General features: G+C 44.2%; 1 protein-coding gene across 3 annotated transcripts in view; it reads right to left on the bottom strand.

The window, feature by feature from the left end:
- The window catches only part of PALB2 (partner and localizer of BRCA2), a 31,086-nt gene that overhangs the window by 7,413 nt on the left and 2,948 nt on the right, over positions 1-20,725 (bottom strand). For 2 of the 3 annotated variants that reach the window (XM_038762953.1, XM_038762955.1), the window contains exons 2-10: positions 18,562-18,621; positions 18,384-18,483; positions 16,647-18,011; positions 14,627-15,462; positions 9,918-9,998; positions 6,934-7,095; positions 5,813-5,898; positions 5,259-5,420; positions 2,745-2,861 (exon numbers count right to left, since the gene is read on the bottom strand). In XM_038762953.1, the coding sequence (XP_038618881.1) occupies positions 2,745-2,861; positions 5,259-5,420; positions 5,813-5,898; positions 6,934-7,095; positions 9,918-9,998; positions 14,627-15,462; positions 16,647-18,011; positions 18,384-18,483; positions 18,562-18,621 (2,969 nt within the window). The remainder of the gene's footprint in view (positions 1-2,744; positions 2,862-5,258; positions 5,421-5,812; positions 5,899-6,933; positions 7,096-9,917; positions 9,999-14,626; positions 15,463-16,646; positions 18,012-18,383; positions 18,484-18,561; positions 18,622-20,725) is intronic. The other variant, XM_038762954.1, reaches the window with a different exon arrangement.

Here is a 20,725-nt window from a genome sequence, read left to right as displayed (position 1 = left end):
GTGGTCCACAGTGTCGAAGGCAGCTGAGAGGTCGAGGAGGATTAGGATAGAATAGGAGAGGTTGGATTTGGCAAGCAGGAGGTCATTGGTGACCTTTGAGAGGGCAGTTTCTGTGGAATGTAGGGGACGGAAGCCAGATTGGAGGGGGTCGAGGAGAGAGTTGGCATTGAGGAATTCGAGGCAGCGCGTGTAGACAACTCGTTCAAGGAGTTTGGAAAGGAATGGTAGGAGGGAGATAGGGCGAGAACTAGAAGGGGAGGTGGGGTCAAGAGAGGGTTTTTTTAGGATGGGGGAGACGTGGGCATGTTTGAAGGCAGAGGGGAAGGAACCAGTGGTGAGTGAGCGGTTGAAGATGGAAGTTAAGGAGGGGAGGAGGGACGAAGCGAGAGTTTTCATAAGATGAGAGGGAATGGGGTCAGAAGCACAGGTGGCCAGAGTAGCACTTGAGAGGAGGGAGGAGATCTCATCTGAGGATACTGCTGGGAAGGATGGGAGAGTAGCGGAGAGGGTTGAGAGCTGGGGGGTTGGAGAAGGGGGAGAAGTGACTTTGGGGAGCTCAGACCTGATGGAGTTAATTTTACTAATGAAGTAGGAGGCCAGATCGTTGGGGGTGAGGGACGGAGGAGGGGGAGGGGACAGAGGGGATTAAGTCTGAGCCCCACGTGGGACAGAGACTGTGTCCAACTTGATTAGCTTGTATCTACCTCAGCGTTTAGAACAGTGCTTGACACATAGTAAGTGCTTAGATACCATTAACTTCTCTGGGCCTCAGTTACTTCATCTGTATAATGGGGATTAATACTGTGAGCCCCATGTGGGACACTGACTGCGTCCACACTGATTAGTTTGTATCTACCCCTGGCACTTAATACAGTGCTTGGCACACAGTACGTGCTTAACAAGTACCTAAAAAAAAAGAGGTCTCAAAGTGCTTCATCACACAGATACTCACAAAGTTTTATCCCTAAGATTTTTTTTTTTTACAGCGCAATAAAATTAGCAGGGAACAAGCACTGTATTATCCTCCTTTACCAGATGGAAAAATGGTAGCACCGATAATTCATTCATTCGTCTCTGAGGTCACACGACAAGTCAAAAGCTGATGGAGCTCCTCTGAATTCTTTCCACCACACTAAAGCTACCCAGTGAAAACAGGGCTGGACCTTCAGTCTGTGAATTAGCGACGACTCGACCAACAAGAAGTCCTTTTAGAACTTCCCTCAAACAAATAGAAGGTGGGTAAGCTAAAAGTTCTTTTTAACGAATCATGGGCCTTTTCCACCTACATAGAAATCAATCTACTCTATTTACTTTTCCAAATCATAGTATACCTGCTAAGTCGCAGAGGATTGGTATTTGAGTTCCCAATGGGTGAAGTGCATTGTACAAAGTGGTAGTGAAAGTAATAATGATTGTATCTGTTAAGCGCTTACTATGTGCCAAACACTGTTCTAAGCGCTGGGGTTGACACAAGCTTATCAGGTTGTCCCACGTGGGGCTCATAGTCTTCCTCCCCATTTTACAGATGAGGTAACTGAGGCACAGAGAAGTTAAGTGATTTGCTCAAAGTCATACAGCTGACAAGTGGAGGAGCCGGGGTTAGAACCCATGCCCTCTGACTCCCAAGCCCGGGCTCTTTCCACTAAGCCACGCTGCTTCTCGTACAGCAGAGGTGCAAGGCACATGTCATTCCCTGCCCTCAAAGAAGCTTACACTCTAATTAGTGAAGCACTTTTTTTATCCTCTATAATAAAACTATATTATTAAATAATATTATCTATTATTATTTGTAAAAATATTTACCAATGGGGCAATCTGAATAAGTCACTGTACAATTGATTACACCTCTGTAGACAAGTTCTTCGGTATGGTAGAAATAACTTGAGTTGCTAAGTCAGAACATGCTCCGACCACAGTAAGCGCTCAATTATTAAGACTGAATGAGTGCATTAACATTTTAGGGTTCCCTTCGAGCAGAGCCTTCCAATCAGGTCGGACCAGGGAAAAGAGTGGGGAAGGAAACACATTATTTTTATCTGGTTCAAAAACTGGAGCAGATTTCTCAGTTCTTGCCATTTACCTCCCAAAAGGCAAACGCGTACTCGTTATCATTTGCTAAATAAATAAGTCTGTCATTGCTCGCACAACCCTGAGTGAATATGGGCCGCTCTGGAAAGCAAAAGCACCCTGGCAATCTGTCTCCATGGGATTGCCACCTATTGACATCCCATTGACCTGGGTTCTGATCCCTGCCCCATTTGTCTGCTGCGTATCCTTGGACTAGTCACTTCACTTCTCTGTGTGCCGCAGTTTCCTCATCTGTAAAATGGGGATTCATCTCCTGTTCTCCCTTCTACTTAGATGGCGAGTTCCATGTGGGACAGGAACTGCATCTGACCTGGTTAATGGGGCTCAAACAATACCATAATCCTCATGAGAGGAGTAACGGTTGGATACAGTCCCCTGGTTTCCAGGATTTGTAAGAATCAGGGAAGTGGGGAGAAACAGGTGGCAAGCAGTCGAGGTGGCAGGGCAGTGATATGATTGGGAAAAACTCCCGTCTTATCCTCCCTTCAGGATTGAAACCCTAGAGCTCTCCCCAAATAGTTGCTTTCCTTCAAAGCATCATCAGGGGAGCCAATCCCAAGGTAACGAGAGGTCATCAATGAAGAGCAACCACAGACAGGGAGACAAACATTAGGTGAGTGTATTGTATTAAAATCAATTAAAAGGGGAAAACTTACCAAACAACCAAGTTGTTCATTACTGTGGTGCCAACCAAAGCCTGTTGCATCCCCTGGACCTCAGCAAAGGCTAGAATGGTTTCTTCTGGGGGCATCAAAGACAGATTTTCTTTCCTTCTGGATTGAAAATGGCATTTAGTACCAAAGATGCTCTAAGGAAGTCTCCTCTGACACCCCTGAACTACAACATAGCAAAATTAGCCCAAAGCAAAGAAGGTAGAACAAAGACGAGATAAAAACTCATTTGGCAAAATCAGATATGTCTGGTTTCTCAAAGGATGAAAATGATTGTGGTATTTGTTATGCGCTTACTATGTGACGAGCACGGTGGTCAATACAAGACGATCAGGTTGGACACAGCCCCTGTCCCACATGGGACTCCCTTCTAGACTGTGAGAAACATTGTTGGGAAGGGATTGTCTCTATCTGTTGCCGAACTGTACTTTCCAAGCGCTTAGTACAGTGCTCTGCACACAGTAAGCGCTCAACAAATACGATTGAATGAATGACTGAATAAAGGGGAGGGAGAACAGGTATTTTACCCCTAGTTAACAAATGACAAAGCTGAGGCACACAGCAGTTAAGTGACTTGCCCAAGGTCAGAGACAGCAGGCACAACCAGGCTTCCTAGCTCTCTGCACGACTCCACAGTCTTTTGGACATTCTAGACTGTAAGCTCGTTGTGGGCGGAGAATGGGTCTACCAACTCTGTTGTACTGTACTCTCCCAAGGGCTTAGTACAATGCTCCGCACACTGTAAGGACTCGATAAGTATAAATGATCGATTGGTTGACATGCAACACGCCGATGGGGCTTAAACTTTAATAACGAAAAAGGCGGTTTCCAGAACACGAGGACAGAGATGGATTTCCAATTCCATTTTAAGGCTCTGTTCAATCCATTTGAGGTAAACCCAAAAACCAGGAAGCGATAGGGTGGCGAGCAGACGCTGTCACATAAAGGACAAAAAATATCATCTCCCCCGACAACTCAGATTCTTAAATTGCCCCCTCCTATCTCACCTCATTACTCTCCTATTACACTCCTCTAATGCTAACCTACTCACTGTACCTCCGTCTCATCTATCTCGTCACCGACCTCTCTCCCACCTCCTGCCTCCAGCCTGGAATGCCCTCCCTCTTCATATCCGACAGACGATTATTCTCCTCACCTTCAAAGCCTTATTGAAGGTACATCTCCTCCAAGAGGCCTTTCCTGACTAAGCCCCCTTCTCCCACTCCCTTCTGAGTCACCCTGATTTGCTCCCTTTATTCATCCCTCCCTCAACCCTGCACACTTTGGACATAACCACAATTCATTTATTTAATGCCCGTCTTCCCCTCTGGATCGTAAACTCATTATGGGGCAGGAACGCGTCTGTGAACTCTGTTGTACCGTTATATTGTACTTCCACAAGCACTTAGTACAGGGCTCTGCGCACGGTAAGCGCTCAACAAATCCGGCTGATCGAAAATCTACTCTGAGACCTTTGACCAAAGTGGACAGAGCACGGGTTTGGGAGTCGGGACGGTTCTAATCCCGGCTCCATCGCTCGTCTGCTGTGGGACCTGGGGAAAGTCACTTTACTTCTCTGCACCTCAGTTACCTCATCAGTACAATCAATCAATCAATCATATTTATTGAGCGCTTACTATGCGCAGAGCACTGTACTAAGCACTTGGGAAGTACAAGTCAGCAACACATAGAGACAGTCCCTACCCAACAGCGGGCTCACAGTCTAGAAGGGGGAGACAGACAACAAAACCAAACATACTAACAAAATAAAATAGAATAGATATGTACAAGATAAATAAATAAATAGAGTAATAAATATGTACAAACATATATACATATATACAGGTGCTGTGGGGAAGGGAAGGAGGTAAGATGGGGGGATTGAGAGGGGGACGAGGGGGAGAGGAAGGAAGGGGCTCAGTGTGGGAAGGCCTCCTGCAGGAGGTGAGCTCTCAGTAGGGCCTTGAAGGGAGGAAGAGAAATAGTAGATTAGGGATGAACGTGAGGAAGTAAAATTAGGAAATTAGGAGTTGATAGCATAATCGCAAACTGGCTCAAACCAAATGACCCACGACCCCAAGGTCGTTTGGAACACCCTGAGAGGGGCCTGGCTTTCAATCAATCAATCAATCAATCAATCGTATTTATTGAGCGCTTACTGTGTGCAGAGCACTGGACTAAGCGCTTGAGAAGTCCAAGTCGGCAACATCTAGAGACAATCCCTACCCAACAGTGGGCTCACAGTCTAAAAGGGGGAGACAGAGAACAAAACCAAACATACTGAAAAAATAAAATAAATAGAATAGATATGTACAAATAAAATAAACAAATAAATATGAGACTGAGCGCCCCATTTGGGACAGGGATTGTGTCCAACCCAATTTGCTAGCATCCACCCCAGGGCTCAATACAGTGTCTGGCACATAGTAAGCACATATAACCAACACCACAATTATTATTATTGTTTCCTACATTCATTAGAGTGGTTGCCTCTCTTACCTGCCTGCTTCTGAAACTATCACCAGCTCTACTTGTTGACAGTGCAATGGCCCACAACTGCTGACCAATCTCCTGTGCCGCAGGCCGGCTACTGCTTTGATGGTCCCGGCTTTCACTCGCAGTTGCTGCAGACACTTCTCCTCAGCAGAATACAGCAGTGCTCTAAATCAACCAGAACAACACAATTCAATCAACCCTTAGAAAACTGGCAAGGGAAATCAAGGCGAGGACACTGACACCTGCCAATCTAAAAGTCTGGGGATGGCAAACTCTTCATCTATGCAAATGTATCAGGAGGGAGAAGGAAAATCAGAGTCACACGTTAAAATTTCAAAATGATGCAACTCTTTTCCTATATGGTATTTTTTTCATATGCGCTTGGAAAAAAAATCCATTTAATCTAGATATAAAGTGGAATAAAATTCAATTGGAAGACCTTTTTTGGATTTTTTAACAGGATTTTATAATCTACCCGCTTTCAGACGCGAAAATTAAAATCAGGTCAGCACTGTGAATTTTTCAGATCGAAAGGCTACAGATGTGAAATTACTTACTTGATTTCTCTAATTTCCAAATTCCCCAAAGCCACACACACAAGATTACAAACATCTGGCAGAGGAACAATTTGAATCACTGGAATCTGCAAAGGAAGAAGCAAAAGAGGAGGAGAGAAACAGAATGAAAAAAACCACACCTCGGTTGTTTTTCTATTACATTTTTATATAGTACCTTACATTTTCAAAGCATCTTACAATCACTTTTATTCTGTTCATATCTTTCTGAAGGACTTGAGGTAGCATTGATAATAGAGGGAGCCCAAGGCACTATGCTTTCCCAGAATTCAACTATGCGGAGGAACATAATAGTAATCAAAATCTCAAGGAGCAGAGTATTAACTAGATTTTTATTTTCCCAGAATAATAAAACCAATTAGCCTGTTGGAGAAAATAGAGGAAAAAGCAATTTTAAAAGCAATAATAATAATAGTGGTATTTGTTAAGTGCTTACTATGTGCTAGGCACTGTTCTAAACACCGGGGTAGATACAAAACAATTGTCCCATACAGGGCTCACGGTCTTAATCCCCATTTTACAAATGAGGGAACTGAGGCACAGAGATGCTAAATGACTTACCCAAGGTCACTAAATGTGAAATCCCACACACTTCACTTTCAGTGTTGGTTGGTGGGGCGGCCTGGTGGTCAATCTTTGGTCATTCAAAAAATCCTTATGGGTAAATCCCATCCCCTTAACTACGCTGATGGGAAGGTAGGAAAGGGAAGGGTGGGAGGGAGGGGGAGGGCAGATGATGGATTCTAGAGTTTTTCCTAGTGTGGCTTTAAATATCTGGAATTTAATTTCTTGCAGTCTATTCAGTTAACTCCCCAATTTAAATATTATTTGTTAGCAGACACGATTACAGTTCTTTTACAGTTCTTTAGAGCACTCAGGCAGAGGTTTCTTTTCAGATTCGGGCCAGATTCCACAACTCTTTTATTCCTTTTGACTGCTTGGTTTGAAGAAGGGCTACTGCTCCTCATTCTAGGTACTTTAGCAAGGTGTCCCATATCAAACAGTGTGAAAATATCTGAGTATGTTCTCCCCTTGCAGCTTTATAGAGATTGGCTTTTGGTGAAAGCTGCCTATGCTGACTATAATTCAGACATACTACATACCTCTGTAAACTGCCAAGTATAAACTTTTTCCCATTCCCGCGGATCTTGAGGTTTCCAAAGTGAAACTGTAGCCTCAGAAGCAGTTAGGATGCACAACGTTTTACAGCCAGCTACTTCCCACCATACAGTGCTCACATCCACGGAGCAGGAACTGGAAGGATTCTGTCAAAAACAATCCAAGTAGTTTTTACTGTAAAGTACAGCAACTCCCAGGTGAGGTGTGTATAACTGGTTCCTTGAAAAATAGGACGCTTAGTAACAAGGTACTCAGTGAAGTAGAGTTCCAAAGAGCCAAAAACACTGACAAAGACAGTATACATACATTTTTGAGAGTAACAAAAATACAACAGATGTACATGATCCAATTCATTCATTCATTCAATCGTATTTATTGAGCGCCGACTGTGTGCAGAGCACTGTACTGAGTGCTTGGGAAGTACAAGTCGGCAACATATGGAGACGGCCCCTACCCAACAACAGGCTCACAGCCTAGAAGACGGGCTCACAGTCCAATCTGAATAAGAACCATTAATAAAAAAAACTAACTCAAAATCCTTACTGGGAATGTAAGTAAATATATGCTGTCTTGCCATAACATTTTAACATATTTTGGCAAGAGTATTGTTAGGGCATCAGACTGTTTTTGCTCCTCTTAGGCCAACCTTCTCACTGTACCTCAGTCTCGTCAATCTCGTTGCGGACCCCTCGCCCATGTCCTGCCTCTGGCCTGGAAAGTCCTCCCTTCCTCATATCCATCCATGCCTCCCCGGCTGCTTCAAAGCCTTATTGAAGGCCCATCTCCTCCAAGAGGCCTTCCCTGACAAAGCCCTCCTTTCCTCTTCTCCCACTCCTTTCTGCATCACCCTGATTTGCTCCCTTTATTCATCCCCCCCATCCTAGCCCCAAAGTACTTATGTCCATATCTGTAATTTATTTATGTATGCCTGTCTCCCCCTCTAGATGTAAACTCACTGTGGGCAAGAAAGGTGTCTGTTTATTACAATCATTCATTCAATCGGATTTACTGAGTGCTTACTGTGTGCAGAGCACTGTACTAAGCGCTTGGGAAGTACAAATCAGCAACATATTAGAGATGGTCCCTACCCAACAACGGGCTCACAGACTAGAAGTACTCCCCTAAGCACTTAGCACAGTGCTCTGCACACAGTAAGCGTTCAATAAATACAACTGAATGAATGCTACAATTCAGCATAGTGTTGGAAGAAAGAGTTTTCCATATATGCACAGTGTTGGAACAGTTGACTATTACAGTGCAAGTTTTCCTTAGCATTGCAAGAATGCAGTCTTTATCTTAGAGAACTGGGTATATTTAATTTTCAAAGTTCTAATACCTTACGTCAAAAGGCTGAAGATCTAACATTGGCCTAATGCCAAACAGTAGTTGAAATGGGCTTTTAATCGTTATTCAAGTCAGCTAAAGTACTTCAAGGGAGGGAGGTACAGTGTGAAAAGAAGGTGTTGGGAAACTGTTGTAAAGTGAGAGTGCTCTCTGAAATACTGGCAATAAAATTTGACAGTGCTATTGCCAAAAAGGTCTAGGGAAAGCGCATCATCAGGCTAAATAAGGAGTACAATATTCAAGTCGTCTTCTTTTAGAAATTTTTGAAATGTCAACAGTTAGGTACATGGGAAGCTTGAGGAAACCAAACACTTAAGATGTATGAAGTCTGCATTTCATGGACGTCAAAAGCAAATAGAGCTCTAATAATGATGGCATTTATTAAGCGCTTACTATGTGCAAAGCACTGTTCTAAGCTTTAGAGACATTACACAATATCTTTCATGCTACATACTTTCCATACTTTGGCTAGTCCATTAAAAAATACTGCCAGATTAGAGATATCAGAATCGGAGTATATACTGTGAAATTTACACAGTCGTTATCCACAATACTGTTTGTTTCAAGGGCCTTTCCCTCATATTTATGAGTACAAAATGAGTACCTGCCTGTCAGCAGGCAGGTCAAGTGCTAACGAAGTAAAATCCCGAGAAGGCAATCCTTCCCTCTTCAGGAGATGGAAGCTGGGAGGAGCAGAAATGCGCTGAAACAAACCTATTACATTTCATTCGGTTCCGCTAGACTAGCGTTCAGTACACATCACATTCACAGCACCACAGAACAAATGAATGGAGAAAAAACTATAAAGGCGGAGGGAGAGACAACAAAGTACACACAAAGATTTGACAAAGCATAATCTATAATATGTGATTGTAATTGTATTTCAATTCTATATACCATAGGTAACTGATTATTATATAAAACACCTCCTACTTAGACTATGAGCTCCATGTGGGACGGAAACTAAGTAGAACGTGATTATCTTGTATCTACCCTAATGCTTAGTACAGTGCTTGGCACGCAAAAAAACGAACAAAAAAAACCCAAAAAGGCACTCTCAAAGTACCAAAAAATAGATAGTGAAGTTGGGGCCCATTTTCAGAGCAAGTGGCCTCAAATCAGAGAAGCAGCATGGTTTAGTGGATAGATCACGGTCAATCAATCGTATTTATTGAGCATTTACTGTGTGCAGAGCACTGTACTAAGCACTTGGGAAGTACAAGTTGGCAACATATAGAGACAGTCCCTACCCAACAGTGGGCTCACAGTCTAGAAGGTCCTAGGAGTCAGAAGTTCATGTGTTCTAATCCCAGCTCAGCCACTGATAATAATAATAATGACGGTATTTGTTTAGCGCTTACTATGTGCCAAGCACTGTTCTAAGAACTTCTCTGCTGTGTGACCTTGGGCAAGTCACTTCACTTCTCTGGGCCTCAGTGACCTCATCTGCGAGATGGGGATTAAGACTATGAGCCCCGTGTGGGACAGGGACTGTGTCCAACCCAATTTGCTTGCATCCACCTCAGCCTTTACTACAGTGCCCAGCACATAGCGAGCGCTTAACAAATATAATAATTATTCAATCAGTTATTCTAAGGCTCTAATTATCTGTAGGAATCCTGACCTTTAACTTTGAAGTCAACTGAAGACTGCACCGTTTCCCACTTTCACAACAGGTATTAAAAACAGGTTCTATTCTTTTCGCCTGCAGAGAAAAATAAAAAGCCATTATTGACAGTTAGGAGCAACGACTGACAACTTTCATTCATTCAATGGTATTTAGTGAGCGTTTACTTTGTGCAGAGCACTGTACTAAGCACCTGGGAGGGTATAATACAACAATAAACAGACATATTCCCTTGCTCACACTGCACTAACAATCTTGACATCTTCCAGCTTCGTTTGTTTCTCAAAGCCTTCGACTTGAAGTATTTTCCATCTACTTTCTGAAACAAGAATTTCTTCTCCATTGAAGAAATACTTTACTTCATTTATTGTTTGTTATACTGTACGCTCCCAAGGGCTTAGTACAGTGCTGTGCACACAGTAAGCGCTCAATAAATACGACTGAATGAATGCACCAAACACAGATTCATGTAGTATGACATCTTCATGAACAAGCTGAGCAAGGACAGTCTTGTCTACATCATGTCACTCTGGACGGCTTCAAGGACGTGGCGAGAGCCAGAGTTGGTGCTGGAATCAGTTCTAATCTGTGCAAGCCAGATTCTCCCAGTTACTAAACTATTTCGAGACTGTTTCATTCATTCATTCATTCAATCGTATTTATTGAGCGCTTACTGTGTGCAGAGCACTGTACTAAGCGCTTGGGAAGTACAAGTTGGTAACATAGAAAGACGGTCCCTACCCAACAACGGGCTCACAGTCTAGAAGGGGGAGACAGACAACAAAACAAAACATGTGGACAGGTGTCATCAGAATAAATAGAAATAAAGCTAGATGCACATCATTAACAAAATAAATAGAATAGTAAATATGTACAAGACTGTTGTTTAGACACCTCTGGAATCTGCATGAATTCTTGGGAAGCAGGATGGCCTAGTGGATAACAGCACGGGCCTGGGAATCAGAAGGTCATGGGGCCTAAACCCAGCTCCACCACTACTGTGTGACCTAGGGCAACTCACTTAATTTTTCTCTGCCTCAGTTCCCTCATCTGTAAAATGGGGATGAAGACTGTGAGCCTTAAGTGGGACAGGGACTGCGTACAACCCGATCAACTCATGTCTACCCCAGTGCTTAGTACAGTGCCTGGCACATAGTTGGCGCTTAACAAATACCATTATTATTATGTCCTCTCCCGAACACTTTGGACAGCATTCCAAAAAATAAAATATATAAAAACATAAAAAATACTAACAAATTGAACACAGTCCCTGCCCCACACAGGACTCTCACAATGATTTACACAGAGTTTATCCACACAGGATTAGTTTCCATGAGGAGCTCACTGTGGGCAGGGAATGTGTTTGTTTATTGATCTACTGTACTTTCCCAAGCGCTTACTATGGTGGTCTGCTTTAGAGTAAGCTCTCAATAAATACGATTGAATGAATGGACAAGTGCAAATGCCATTATTATTATGTCCTCTCCTGAACACTTTGCACAGCATTTCACCTACAGTAAGCACTCAAATACCTTTGATGGATTGATTTTAGCTGACTAGATGCCATAAAGGTGTTAAAACTGTAGTAACTCCACGAATTGGTTTATGAATCACCTGAAAAAGCCCATGAAGTTTCCAAAGGAAGAAGCTAAGAAAGCATAAGATACCTGGTAGCAGACTGTAAACTCCACACCGTAAGCTCCCTGAGGGCAGAGATCCTGACTGCCAACTCTACTGTATACAATCTTGTACTCCCCAAGCGCTTAGTATAGCGCTCCGCACGCAATGAGTACTCAATAAATACCATTAATTGGAAGTAACAGTGATTTCTGTGAAAATGAAATTTAGAGGGACAAATTTAGTCCCGTATGCTTGTGATAAGTTATGGCAGACAAGGGAAAAGCAATATGTAATCTATCTAGCCTTCTGTAAGGTTTTAATAAGATAGAATTAACCTTAAATTCTATCTTATTTAGTGACCTCACTGATAAAATTATACTACAGTTAGATGGGGACAACATCATCATCATCAATGGCATTGTTTGAGTGCTTACTATGGACAGAGCACTGTACTAAGCACTTGGGGGGGGTGGGGAAGGGGTGCAGTACAGGAGAGTTGGTAGATACGTTCCCTGCCCACAATGAGCTTACAGTTTAGAGGGGGAGACGGACATTTATATAAACAATTTATAATATAAAATGTACGGATACGGACACAATAATCAAACCAGCAAGACAGGAATGGCCCAGGGACAAATTGGTGGGAGGGCAAAGGGGAGAGGAACTTGGGCTGGAATTCCATGGAGATCAGTCATGGGTCCAGTTCAATTCATTCATTATCTTTATTAACCATGTGGACTAAGGAAGCATACGTTTGCTCCTCATATTTGGAGATGATATTAAGCTGGGTGGGGCTGTTGATGACTTTAATGATATGCTTGCCTTGCAATAATAATTATGGAAATTATTAAGAGTTGCTATGTGCCAAAGCACCGTGCTGAGCACTGGATTAGATACAAGATTAGTACATGGAACTAATTAGTACAGTGCCCGGCACATAGTAAACACTTAAAAAAAATAAAATCAATAAAAACTACTGACAAATTGGACACAGTCCCTGCCCCACATGGGACTCTCACAATGATTTACACAGAGTTTATCCACACAGGACAAATTTCCACGAGGAGCTCACTGTGAGGAGGGAATGTGTTTGCTTATCGATATACTGTACTTTCCCAAGCGCTTAGTACGGTCATCTGCATTAGAGTAAGCTCTCGATAAATACAACTGAATGAATGGACAAGTGCAAAGATACTTCTTACAATTAAGCTTAAAAGCTTACAATTTCAGATTCAATCATATTTACACGTAGGGGCAAAAAACAAACACCAGAATACAGGAAGTTAAATGGACATCAGACTCCGCTCAAACACTGCAGAAAAGGTCTTGGGGGTGCCTAGTCAATAAAATAGAATATCAGCCAATCGTATAACTCCTATGAAAGTTAACATGGTCCGGGGAGGCATCAACAGGAGAAACGGGAAGTAATCTTGCAGCTATAGTCCCCTCTGGTAATAATGATGGTACCTGTTAAGTGTTTGCTATGTGTCAAGCACTGTTCTAAGCACTGAGGAAGATACAAGCTGATCAGGTCAGACACGGGCCCTGGCCCACATGGGGCTTCTGGTAAGTAGAAGGGAGAAAGAGACTTGAATCCTCATTTTATAGATAAGGACACTGAGGCTCAGAGAAGTTAAGTGACTTACCCAAGGTCACACAGCAGACAAGTGGCACAGCTGGGATTAATAGGAAATGCGTAAACGCAGAAGTATATATGTTCAGACCCAGGTCCTCTGTCTCCCAGGCCAATGCTCTTTCCACTAGACCACACTGCTGCTCATGATTAACAATCAGAGGCATTTATCAAGCGCTTACTCTGTGCAGGGTGCTGTACTTGGGAGAGTATAATAGAGTAAGGAGACAAAGATTCCTGCCCTCAAAAGGCTTACAATTTCAGATGCAATCATATTTACTGAGCACTTACTATGTGCAGAGCACTGCACTAAATATTTGGGCGTGTTACAACGTAACAGATTTGGCAGACCTGTTCCCGGATGGCAAGGAGCTTACACTTGGAGTGCTGTATTAAGTTTTGGTCATTGCACTCTAAAAAGGATGTAAAGAAATGAACGGGGAGAAAAGTCCAGAGAAAAGCAATAGGCATAATTAAAGGGTTGGAAAACTGGACCTATGATGGAAGCTGACAAGAACTGGGGTTATTTCTCCCGGAGAAAAGATGGCCAAAGGCTGATGATTACTACCTTCAAATATATAAAGTGTTTTCATGGGAAGGATATTGGCCAGTTATTTTCTATGATGGATGAGGACAGGACAAGAATAGGCCTAAAATAGGAAGTGTCAATTGGCTAAAGAAAAAAAAAACAAACCACAGCTTCTTGACGACGAGGGTGATAAAATACTGGCATCGGGTATCATGAGAGGGTGGGAATTCCCATCCTTCGAGAATTCTTAAATGGCCATCTGTCCTGGATTACTCCCTTGACTGACCAATTGATTAATTATTCCCCTGCCTGAAGCACGTCTTGCTTGACGGGATTAGCACTCGTCCGTCCCTCCCGGTTTCTCTCATCCCATGGTTCCATGTAACTGGAAAACACCACCCCACGGTCAAGAATATATACCTGACCACGTCTAACTGAACCAGAGGCAATTTCGTTGTTTCCCCCCGCCAATAAAATCATCTCAAAGGCCATTCCAAAGATGTTCTCCACTTCTCTTCTCTTCAGTTTACGGCTAATTATTTCAATCAATCAATCAATGGTATCTAGTGAGCCCTACTGCACTAAGAGAAAACTCTATGATTTACACATACCAGAATGACTTTATGACAGAAGATGGGACGTCCTGAAGAGGGTGTACCCATGGAGTCGCTATGGGTCGGAAAGGACTCGACGGCATTTGAAGACTGCACGAAGAACACTGTGCTAAGCATTCAGAACACAACAGGGCTGGGAGACAAGCAATAGTACAGTGCTCTGCACGCAGTAAGTGCTCAATATATATGACTGAATGAATGAATAGACAAACTCCCTGTCCACAAGGAGGTAGAACTCATATTACCCCTTGCTCATTTTACTTAACGTCTTCAAAGAACGGTAAAATCGGAAAATACAAACACACTCTACCTGTTCGAAAGGGTCCTGACATGACCCCTGGATATAAGTCCCTGGAATCTGACTCCCTTGGGAGACGATCGAGTCAATGGGAGGAGCTGTTTCTTCTTTGGGGCCAGAGCCACCGTCGTTCCGCTTTCCAGAACCAAGTACGATTCCCTTGGATTGTCCTTGATCCTGGAGTTGGTTCCCCATGCCCGAGGCACTGGAGGAACCCTGGCTTCTGTTCTCCAAAGGACGGACTGGCGTGGTCAAGTAAGGCGGTGAGGTTGTGTAAGAAGTATCTGGTCCCCTTATCTCTGGGGCGATGTTTTCACAGTTTGTGGGGGAGGCAAATCCTGGAGTAGCACCCACAATGGGGAAAACAGGGGTACCTATATGGGCCTCAGGTTGCCCGTCTGTCCCTGGGAGAACCGTTGCGGGAGGGGTCAAAAGTAAAACGGTTGAAGACTGTCCCTTTTCCTCCGCTTGGCCTCTTAAGTTTGGAACTGGAGGCTGGCAGTCCTCGGACTGAGTAATAAGATCCTTTTCCTTTTGGTCGGTGACTTGCTTAAGCGACGGGTCCTCCAAAATGGCACTCTCTCCCGCGCCACCTTGCCGTCTCGCCCCCGTCCCCGGTTTCAGAGGCTCAGTTGGTTTGGTGGAGGATTTTAATTTCTCAAGCTTAAGGAAACCGAACTCTTTGTCGGGTAAGTGGAAGTCTGAAACGGTGAGGGAGGAAGACAGCTTCTTTAGATTGAGCATATCGTGGTGAAAGTGAGCTGCGGCGGCGGCGGTGGGATCCAAATCCAAGCAGCCAGTGCTCCTGAAGCAGAGAGAGCTTGCCTCTGGACAGCTCTCTGGCTTCCCTACAAAAGAAGAGCATATTTACATTTGAAGGGACTGCGAAAGAGCCCCAAACCAAACACATTTCTTAACCATCTCCCAATGCCCTAGGGGAGGTTTTGTTAAACCTAGCTGCCCAATCCCTGCTGGCAGTGGATCAAATCGATCGATTTGAGCACTTACCATGTGCAGAGCACTGTGTACTAAGGGAGGGGGGCTTGGGAGTGCACAATGCAACACAATTAGCGGAAACATTCCCTGTCCGTAATAGGACCCTTCAAGTCCTCAAGAAGGCCATAAACACTCCCGGCACTTCTCCCCCTCTAGACTGTAAGCTCACTGTGGGCAGGAAACACACCTACCAACTCTATTATATTGTCCCCCCCAAGCGCTTACTCTGCACCCAGGAAGCGCTCAATAAATACAACTGATTGATTCTCTTGTACCCATTACTCTTTGGGTAATGACTGATCTATTTATTTCTATTGATGCCTGTTTACTTGTTTGGATGCCTGTCTCCCCCGCTTCTAGACTGTAAGTCCGGTGTGGGCAGGGATTGACTCTATTGCTGAACTGCACTTTCCAAGACCTTAGTTCAGTGCTCTGCACACAGTAAGCACTCTTAAATAAATACGACAATGACTGAATGAATATTTCCCTAATCCCAAATTGCTCTCCATGCTGCTTCCTTCTAATTTCCCAAATAGAATATAACAATCTTAATTCTTCTAGGTAAAGGCTGGTTGCAGGATGCCAGCGTGGATGAGAATGTATACAATAGTGCAAATTCGAAATACAAAAAGGTACCCCAGGCCTGAATAGTACTCAAATTTTCTGCTTCTCGAGCCAATACTAAGCACTTAATGACTTGAAAATTAAAGCAAAGTTTGGAAGCAATATGGAAGAGAACCCCCAGCTTCTAGACTGTGAGCCTGCTGTTGGGTAGGGACCGTCTCTCTATGTTGCCAACTTGTACTTCCCAAGCGCTTACTACAGTGCTCTGCACACAGTAAGCACTCAATAAATACGGTTGATTGAATGAATGAATGAAGACATCTCCCTAAGAAACCCTCACCCGTTCCCCCTCCCACCCATGTACTTGTCCCCAAAGAGCAAAGAACAGAAAGGATGTAGTAGATTGGGTTTGGAAAGTTCCTAACCAATCTGAGTGCTGTTTTGTAGTCAGGCCTGGGATGAAATAGCTTACCTTCTGCTTGGGCATGGACTCCAGCCTTCCAAGATTTTCTTTTCCCTTTATTTTGTCTACAGGGTTGCTTCTTGTCTGCAAGGACGTGGCTGCTGCCCTTAGGAGGCTCAGCAGAAAGGTTGCTCTCGCCGGTCGGGGAGAGAGATTTTTGGGAAGGGCTTTCAGAACTCACGTGGTCATCCTGGCTGTCGGACAATGGCGCATCTCTTTTATCTGTTTCTTGACCGGGCTGGTCTACATTTTTATTCATAGGCTGACCTTTACATTTAAGTCCTCTCCTGCTTATGCCCAACTGGCTCTGAATTACAGCTTCTAGGTCTAACTTCCTCTGGCAATTTGACATCCTTCGTGTCGTCCGAACATAGTACTCCACTGGAAAGAGAAGGCCCTCAAGCACCGTACATGAATTTAATGAGCTTACTGTCACGGCAGCGGGCACTTCCAAGCTGGAACATGAACTTGGGGGCTCTTCCTGCTCCGGAAGTTTCTCTCCATCTGACGGAGAGCCAGTGGGAAGACCTGAACACCTACGGCTGTGATGCAGTTCTTCCTGGGTTGGGCTTTTACTTGATAATAAATCGCTACTACCATTCACGTCATCTCCTGGAAAGTCGGAAGTATTAGGCTGCTGTTCAGCTGGGCTCCCCTCCTCATTTCCCTTTTGGTAAGTTGGATAGGAGGAAAATTCTCTCTCTGCATCTCCCAAATTTAAAAGTGAAGTAGAAGTAATCTCCACTGAACGCTCCGGAATCGATTCATTCTCATCACACAGACCTTCAGGGGGCCGATCTCCAAGCTGTTGATTGTCACTGCTTTGGAACCGAGCCCACAACGGCGCCGCAACCACGCCGAGGGAGACCTTCTCTTCTGGCATTCCACCGACATCTCTTTCCGATTCTTTAGCTTTTGGGGTACAAACACTTCCTTCACCCATTTCTGGAGACGGCGAGGGAGAGTTCTGAATCCCGCTTCCATTGTTTGAAAAAGTATTTCTCCGAAATCCTGAGGATTCAGGATCGTTTAGAGCAAACCCTTGTTCTTGCCATCTTTCCCCAGCATCTATTTGTGATCTAGGACGACAGGAAGATTCTCTCTCCTTATACAGTAGGGCTCTCTTTTTCCATTTCAGTTTATTTTCTGGAAGCTCATTCTTAGCTTCAGGTCCGCTGATGCACGAGAGTCTCTTTAGGACATCGTCATCACCTGGAGTCGACCCTTCCGGCACACCACCTTCATTTCTGAAGAGTTGAGGTTCGAGTTTAAATGAAACGCTGTTTTTTTTCTTGGTTTCTGACCCAAGACTGGACTCGGTCTGTGGTGCACCTAGGTCTGATTCGCCACTAAGAGGCTTTGGTTCTTTTGGTTCTAGGGAGGCAAACGATTTACAAACGTTATTTTTCTCTTTAAATCGAACCTACACAGTCATCATGTCATACTTATTCATTCATTCAATCGTATTTATTGAGCGCTGATCTGTAGGAGATGCCGTGTCAATCAAATGGCATTTATTGAGCGCTTACTGTGCATACAGCACTGTAGTAAGTGCTTGACAGAGTACAACGCAACAGAATCGACAGATCCGTTCAAGAAGCTTATGTCCCATGTAACCGTTATGGGGCAAGGCATAATCACTTTGCTGGTGTTTTGCAAGAAGATAGAAAACCTCAAAGGTGGGTAAGTTGTTTGCACCTGGAGTATCCCAAAAAGGCAGTCATAATGAAAAACGAGCCGTTTTACCTGAAGGGTCCAACTGCATTCTCTCCTGACTGAGCAAGAAATTCTGCTCTGCGATGGTTTTCTTAACATATCTCTTAATCCTTTCAGCATTTTGAGCACGCTTAAAAAAACAGAAAGGTAGTTCAAAAAGCAAGTTAAGAATAAATAATAAGGTTGAAATTGGAGAATGCTCACATACTTGCAATTTGGCCAGTGTCCGGCTGTACTCTCTTTTCAGTACGTCTAGTTTTTCCTTTAGCTGGAAGAAGAAAAGACACGGACCTAACATTACACAAAGACGGCCAAAATAAGTTGAAATATCATTCTCCTGAATGTTGAGCCGTTTAAAGCCAGGGGATGCTAAACGTGAAAATATTAGTCTTTAGGGGCATGGCTGTGAACTCCACGTGGGACATGGGATTGTGTTCGACCTGATTAACTTGTATCAAGAATAGTGCTTGACACATAGCAAGCACTTAAGAAATATCATAATAATAATAATAATTACGATGGCTGGGATGGGAAGAACCCGAAGGTTTCCGAAGACTTGATAAATGTTGCAAAAGTCTGTAGAGGGGACAAGAGGCTATTTTTCCATTTTAGCCAAAATAACATTTGTTAAGCTCTTACTACGTATCAGGGACAGTGCTACATAAAAAGATCAGATCAGGCGCAGTCCCTGTCAGTCAATTGTGTTTATTGAGCACTTACTGGGTGCAGAGCACTGTACTAAGCATTTGGGAGAGTACAGCAATGAACAGACACACTCCCTGCCTAAAATGAGCTTGCAGGCTAGAGGGGGAGACAGACATGACTATAGATAAATACAATTACGGATATATACATATGTGTTGTGGGGCTGGGAAGAAGGGGAAGAATAAAGGGCGCAAATCAGAGCAAAGCAGAAGGGAGTGGGAGAAGAGGAAAGGGGGACTTAGTCTGGGAAGGCCTCTTGGAAGAGATGTGCCTTCAATCATGCTTGGGGTCGGGGGCTGGGGACGTAGAGTAATTGTCTGTCAGATTCAAGGAGGGAGGGCGTGGACGAGAAGTCAGCAGTCAGATAGGAGATCGAGGTAAAGAGAAATGATTAACATTATTCATTCATTCAATCATATTTTTCGAGCGCTTACTGTGTGCAGAGCACTGTACTAAGCCCTTGGGAAGTACAAATCGGCATCATATAGAGACGGTCCCTACCCAACAACGGGCTCACAGTCTAGAAGGGGGAGACAGACAACAAAACAAGGTTAGAGAAGTAAAGTGTGCAGTTAGGTTGTAGTAGGAAAGTAGCAAAGTGAGGTGGGAGAGGGCAAGGTGACAGAACGCTTCAAAGCCCACGGTGAGGAGTTTCTGTTTGATGTGGAGGTGGATGGGCAACCACTGGAGTTTCTTGAGGAGTCCGTGTCCTACAGGGGAGACAGAGACTAAGGGGGAGGGAGAAAAAGTATTTAACCCCCATTCTACGAATGGGGGAACTGAAGAACAGAGATGTCAAGTGATTTTCCCGAGGTCACACAACGGAGAAGTGGCAGAGCTGGGCTAAGATCCCAGGTCGACTTGCTCCCAGGCCTGTGGGCTTGTGGAGTTGTGGCTTGTGGAGTATATGTTGCCAACTTGTACTTCCCAAGCGCTTAGTACAGTGCTCTGCACACAGTAAGCGCTCAATAAATACGATTGATTGAGTTGGAGACGTGTTTCTGATGCCCGTTATTTTCACGGGCTTCCACCCCTCCCCGCTGGTCGGTCAGTCCAACACTGATCCTGGGGACCTCGCAATCAATCCAGGATGACCTCCTCCTTGGACTTGAGTCCCATGTTGGGCAGGGACTGTGTCCCAACTGATGATGCCCGTCTCTGGTAAGCGCTTACTACTAGGTCCCAGGCACTGTAGAAAGTGCTGGGGTGGATACAAGCAAATTAGTTTGGACACAGTCCCTGTCCCGCAGTCTTCATCCCCATCTTCCGGGTGAGGCACAGATGAGTTCAGGGACTTGCCCAGGGTCTCACGCCAGATGGGTGGCAGAGCTGGAATTAGAACCCAGGTCCTCTGACTCCCAGCCCCGTGCTCCATCCAGGCCCGGGGAGAAGCAGCGTGGCTTAGTGGAAAGAGCGTGGGCTGGGCAGTCAGAGGATGTGGGTTCTAATCCAGGCTCTGCCACTTGTCTGCTGTGACCTTAGGCAAGTCACTTAAATGATCATCGGTGCCTCACTTCCTCATCTATAAAATCTTTTAGACTGTGAGCCCACTGTTGCGTAGGGACTGTCTCTGTATGTTGCCAACTTGTACTTCCCAAGTGCTTAGTCCAGTGCTCTGCACACAGTAAGCGCTCAGTAAATACGATTGATGATGATGATGATAAAAT

Source organism: Tachyglossus aculeatus, chromosome 21 (genome assembly GCF_015852505.1).
Source record: "Tachyglossus aculeatus isolate mTacAcu1 chromosome 21, mTacAcu1.pri, whole genome shotgun sequence".
NCBI classification, from domain to species: Eukaryota; Metazoa; Chordata; class Mammalia; order Monotremata; family Tachyglossidae; genus Tachyglossus; species Tachyglossus aculeatus.
The sequence above is the reverse complement of the archived record's forward strand: the minus strand, read 5'-3'. Positions and strand labels throughout refer to the sequence as shown.